The 6,272-nt window shown below is 37.1% G+C and overlaps 1 protein-coding gene across 1 annotated transcript in view; it reads left to right on the top strand.

Annotated features, from left to right (window-relative positions):
• The first annotated feature begins 4,239 nt into the window (after nt 1–4,239).
• LOC107489445 (protein root UVB sensitive 3-like) overlaps nt 4,240–6,272 on the top strand; it is a 4,831-nt gene continuing 2,798 nt past the window's right edge. Inside the window, 9 exon segments of the mRNA XM_021142727.2 lie at nt 4,240–4,489; nt 4,570–4,627; nt 4,735–4,794; nt 4,873–4,911; nt 4,998–5,060; nt 5,164–5,220; nt 5,343–5,406; nt 5,992–6,042; nt 6,045–6,068. Of these exon segments, the coding sequence (XP_020998386.1) occupies nt 4,365–4,489; nt 4,570–4,627; nt 4,735–4,794; nt 4,873–4,911; nt 4,998–5,060; nt 5,164–5,220; nt 5,343–5,406; nt 5,992–6,042; nt 6,045–6,068 (541 nt within the window). The 5' untranslated portion in view covers nt 4,240–4,364.

The following is a 6,272-nucleotide window of genomic DNA, read 5'->3' as shown; positions in this document are numbered from 1 at the left end:
TGACAATACTTTTTGTTTTCTGAATGAATGCTTGAACAGTGCATATTTTTGATCTTGTTGTTTACGAATGTTAAAATTGTTTCAATACAATTATTATTACTTTCTATTCAATTCTCTTCTATCGTTATTCCAAGATATACGTTATACTTAACTTTGATGAATGTGATGATCCGTGACACTCATCATCATTCTCACCTATGAACGCGCGTGACTGACAACCACTTCCGTTCTACTCTAGGCCGGGCGCATATCTCTTAGATTCCCCAACAGAATCTTCATGGTATAAGCTAGATAGATGGCGGCATTCATGAGGATCCGGAAAGTCTAAACCTTGTCTATGGTATTCTGAGTCGGATTCTGGGATTGAATGACTGTGACAAGCTTCAAACTCCTGAAGGCTTATTTATTCCATTAATCAAATTTAAACCAATAATCTGCCTAACTGAGATTTACAAGGTGACCATAGCTTGCTTCATACCAACAATCTCTGTGGGATCGACCTTTACTCACGTAAGGTATTACTTGGATGACCCAGTACACTTGCTGGTTAAGTTGAACGTAGTTGTGATCACATATGCCAAAGAGCTATTAAATAAATCTCATGCAAATACAAAGAGGGCAATCACAATTTCGTCCACCATTATACTAACGTGAACTCTAACGTGGGGAAAGGGGGCAAAAAGCAACGTTGTTGGAAAAGGTGAGTGCCAATAACGTTTGCGAAGGACCAAGAGGCAACGTTAGTGGTCGCGTTAGTGCCACTAACGTTGAAATTAACGTGGATCATTTTGGGTTGGACCGTTAATGAAAAAGGTGATCGTCACTAACGTTCTCGAACCCACATTTTCACTTAACGTTAACACCACTAACGTCCTAACTAACGTCAATGCCTAACTCACACTTTTCTGCAAACAAAGCTGAGCCCACTGAAGATTGTAACTGCTTCAACTCAAGATCAAAGGCTCATATCCAAGACTTGAAGAACTAACTAGAAGATCAAGAAGAGTAGTATATATAGAAGTAGTTTTGAACTAGAGAGAGCTTTGCACTTTTGGAGAATTACACTTTGTATATTTACTTTCTGCATTTTCTAGTTTTGTGAAGAAAGTACTCTTCTCTACCATTTTCCATTTCCAGAGCTATGAACAACTAAACCCCCTTTTATTGGGTTAGGGAGCTCTGTTGTAATTTGATGGATCAAGTATAGTTTTCATTCTTCTTCCTCTTTCTTTTCTCTTGATTTACTAGAAAGCTTTCAATCTCAATTCAATTGGTTAGTTGTCTTCAAAAAGAAAATCTCCATAATTGGATCTCCTTTGAGCCTTGGAAAAGGGATGAGGAGATCATGCTAGAAATGCTTTCTCATGTTGGACCAAATTGGGGTTTGGACGGATATAGTGACATGTAATCCTCCCAACACTTTGATTTGGAAATACATGTGGTATAATCAGTGACCATACTTCATCTCTTCTCATGAGAAATTAAATCAAGGAATTGGGCAATTGTTCATGCTTAGAGAGATTGGGTTGCCAAGGAATTGGGATCCAATCATCTAAGATTGCCAAGGAGATCAATGAATGCATTGATTGAGGAAGAGATGAGAATGAAATTGATCCGGAGAATGCAACATCTCCTAAGCCCAATGAATCCCCCATTTCTGATCTTACCCATTCTCTTTAATTTTTGCCATTTATCTTTATGCTCATCTCCCCAAATCTCCATTTAAGATTCTGCACTTTACTTTCCCGCCATTTAATTTTCTGTAATTCTCAACTCAATTTCTGTTTAGCTCAACTAGCACATTCTTCCAACTAAAGTTGCTTGACCAATCAATCCCTGTGAGATTCGACCTCACTCTATTGTGAGTTTTTACTTGACGACAATTCGGTATACTTGCCGACGGAAAATTTGTTGAGAGACAAGTTTTCGTGCATCATTAACCAGCAAAAATCCACTTGTCAATTTAGAAAAGTGTTGTCATAAATTTTAGAAATAAAATACTGGGAGTATGAGTCCCAGGTCGTCTCCCAACAAGTTGCAAGTAGATATGCTATTTTACTAATCAGAGGTTTTCGAAAATGGTTTTGGGTTTGATAAACAGGAAATTAAATTAGAGAATTTATGTAATTTAAATAAAATCTTAACCGGGAGAAGATTAATCGGAAGTTCTATCCTTGTTGGAATTTTCTCAAGAATAATTAATAATTAGTAGTTGTTTCCACTTAGTTAACCCTCAACGAATGAGGAAAAGCAAGTTAAAAGTCAACTTCTATTCACAAGTCCTAATCCTCTCCCTTGCGAAGGATTATAGTTAGTGACTAACAATCCAACCAACAACGAACCAATTATAATTGAACTCTTGAGTATTCTAACTCAAGGTTCTCCTTTTAATAAACTCCCAGTCAAGTTGGAAAACTACTCCATTATCATAAATGTAGACTTTACAAAATAAAAAGGGGAAATAAAAAGAGACATGATAAACTATAATCAAAGAGATCAGTTAAAAATAAAAATAGTCTTGTATTAATGAACTCTAAAAATAATCCAATATTAACTCTGGACAAATTAAGAATATGAAAGAGTAAGTAAAAAGTAGGTAAACAAACTAGAATGACCAAGTCTGGAGGTAGACTCTTCTCAATAACCAAAGCTAAAATCTTCAAATCCTAAATTATGAGTATATAGAAAAACCTAGAGGGAGAGTGAAATTAGATCTAAAACTAAAAATTATGCAGAAGGAATGTTGTCATTTGTCTCTGCATGTTTCCTGGCTCTAATCTGCGTTTCTGGGCCAAAAACTGGGTTAGAACGCGGCCCAGAATTCACGCTAGCAACTTCTGTAAATTCTACAGATCGCGCACGTCACGTGACCGCGTCGTCCACGCGTTCGCGTCATCCAGCATTTTTCCGTTCCACGCGTGCACGTCGTTCATGCATTCGCGTCACTTGTGCAGCTTCCAACCCATGCGGTCGCGTCAGGCACGCGAGCGCGTCATTGCGATTTCCTCCATTTCGCGCGGTCGCGTGAGCCATGCGCCCGCGTCACTTCTCGCTGGTCATCTCCTCAATTTCTTGTGTTCCTTCCATCTTTGCAAGCTTCCTCTCCATTCTCTAAGCCATTCCTGCCCTATGAAGCGTGAAACACTTAACACACAGATCACGACATCGAATGGTATAAAGGAGGATAAAAAATATACAATTAAAAGATCTTTAGAAAGCAAGTTTTCAATCATAGAATATTTTTAGGAAGGAATTGTAAATACATGCAAATCATATGAATAAGTGGGTGAAGACTTGATAAAACCACACAATTAAACATAATATAAATCATAAAATAATGGTTTATCACCGAAATCAGGAAATTGTCAAATGTGAAGTCCCTGAGCGGCACCGAGTCACCGAATCTGGCCTCAACCAGATACGGGACGATGGCGTCCGGTGGAGGAAGGGTATGACTAACTCGCCGGGGCAGTAGAAGGTGAGGCCTCTGCGGAATGAAAAATAAATTTTTAACCTATAAAGAGATAATATTACATTTTTCTACTCTACTTAAGAACAAAGTACTACTACTACTTAGGAACATACTACCATGTGTCTATTCTACATCTGTCTCTAAATTACTTATGTCGGTAAGCAAATCTTAATTAAGTCATACAAATCTTACACAAGCAAATATTGTTCTAAATTCATCATACAGTTCAACCCCTAAAGCATTTTACTCAGTGCTTGTCACTACGAGACTATCCTAACAATGTCCACATACTTAGATTAACCGAATATAACGCAACTTACCTCAAAGTCGGCCGCCCCGACATAATGTGACGTCTCGTTTAATCTGTTGATGTCCCCGTCATTCCCCGCCTGGCGTGCCATCACCGTATCGGACTCAAATATAGTATGAAACGGTTAAAAGATGGGAGAAAGAGTTTGACTAGGTCAAAGTGAGGTCTAAGAATAGGCTGTAAACGACTTATACTTATAAGCGCCGTTTGGTCTTATCTTATTCACAGTGTAAACGAGATAGCCACGACGCATCTGATGTGTCATATATCGTTTACACTGTAACGAGATATAAACGAGATACGATTAAAAAACTCAAATCGATAAATATTTTTAAAATTATTTATTTCGGTAATTAATACTTTTATTTTATTTATTTAAATAAAAAATCGTCTCAAACACGAGCTTTTGATCTCCGAAAACACGAGGTGCGGCTCTTTCAAAACTCTACCAAATCAAGCCTAAAGCAAAACAAAGTCAAAGTCACTTGTAAGATTACAAAACAACTTTCCAAGTCCAAGGTGTGAAGTGAAGTTATCAAGGCATGAAGAAGAAGGAGGTCTGAAAGTAGGGGATCTGCGGCTATGACAGCACTATCCAACTCCAACGATACGGCCATAACCTTGGAAGAATGGAATGGCTCTTCCACCTTCAAGCTCTCTAAGACTTTCACCATCCAAGCTTCCTCTTCCTCTGTCTCCTTTAAAAGGTACTCTCTTTCTCGACCATCATAATTCACCTCTTTCCTCTTTTATTCTTATTCTTTGTGCTTTTCTCTCATTCACGCAGATCCGGTGCCCGTTTCACCCATCTTTGGAGACGATTATTGCAGGCATTAGTTCCTGAGGCAGGCCTTTTCTATTCCTAATATCTCAATAAAATAAAATAAAATAAAATAAAAAAAGCGGAAACCTGATATTTTGTAATTAATTGTTTGTTCTTCATGGCATACAGGGTTTTCCTAGCAGTGTGACTGCAAATTATGTTCCCTTTCAAATATGGGATACATTGCAGGTAAACTATGCAATGCAGAAAACAGTGTTATTGAGGAATGTTCTTGTTTTGGATTTAACAATTGATTGATTGTGGCAGGGTCTTTCAACTTATACAAGGACCATGCTGTCTACCCAGGTAGATCATTTTTCGTTGTGTTTATGTAGTAATCATTGTTTTGTGAATATCTAGGGTTTACCAGTGTTCAATATTATCCCTTTCAGGCTCTCCTTAGTGCTATTGGGGTTGGCGAGAAATCAGCTACTGTGATTGGTGCCACTTTTCAGGTATCAACTATTTGTGTTGTGTCTGATTGGTGAATGAGTGAACCCTAATTGTAAAATGGCGTATGGGAGATAAGAAGATTTTGATTGTTGAAACTATTTACAGTGGTTTTTGAGGGATCTAACCGGCATGCTTGGAGGTATCTTATTCACATTCTACCAGGTATGCATCTCATGTAATTTATTCAAGCGTATGAATTTGAAAATGAAATTTCTGAAAATAACTTCATGTGAAGTATCTTGCACTTTGGCTAACAATATTTCTGTTTAACTCACATGATGCAGGGATCAAATCTTGATAATAATGCCAAAATGTGGCGTTTGGTTGCAGATCTTATGAATGGTCTTGGTAGATTCTTTCACCATTTTTTTTATTTAAATTTTCATGCAACCATTTTCTTTGCACATTTCTGAGATGTGCAGAAATAAGCCAATACTAATTATGTAAATTTGAGCACTGATGCGATAGTGATTCCTGGACTGAGATTGCAAATTGGTAGAGTGATGGGGAAAAGAGTAGAATTTTTCGATTATTCAGAAATACTTCGGTGCCATTTTAGATTGACATGACATAAGAATTTGCAGAACGGAATTATTCTTTTCTCGGTGGAGACTCGAGCAAGAGAGGTGCTCCCGTATGTTCTGCTTATCGTTAGAATTCAATTTTACAAAATTAAACACAAGTGAAAAAAGGGAGAATAGAAAGCATATACCTTTCAACAACACAATTTAAGAATATCAGAGGAGGACATATTCTACACAGAATCCTTTACTTGGCAACTACTGCCTAAGCCTTTTATTCATTTATTGGAAGTAAAAATTATAGCACCAAAAAAGTGTAAACCTTTGCTGGTGCCAATCAGTGTTAAATAACATATTTCTTATTGCACACTTCATATGTCAAATTAAATTTTATGCTTCTCTTTGATTGCAGNNATGGACCTTATTTCGCCACTGTTTCTGTCAGCTTTTGTGATTATTGTTTGCTAGGAAGCATATCAAGATCATTCAGTAAGTTCCATCACTTGTTAAAGTTGAAATATAGATTAGTAATGTGATTACATGTTAGTTGTTAGCTGTAGGTCTCTTACCTCCTTATTCCAAATTTCCAATATGTAAATTTGTAAGACATCTGATGCAGCGTCACATTAGGTTATGTGATATTTATCAACAAATATAGTTGTTTGGCAGAAAGTTTGCATCTGAAGAACTATC

This window comes from Arachis duranensis, chromosome 5 (assembly GCF_000817695.3).
Source record: "Arachis duranensis cultivar V14167 chromosome 5, aradu.V14167.gnm2.J7QH, whole genome shotgun sequence".
In the NCBI taxonomy this organism is placed as follows: Eukaryota; Viridiplantae; Streptophyta; class Magnoliopsida; order Fabales; family Fabaceae; genus Arachis; species Arachis duranensis.
The sequence above is the reverse complement of the archived record's forward strand: the minus strand, read 5'-3'. Positions and strand labels throughout refer to the sequence as shown.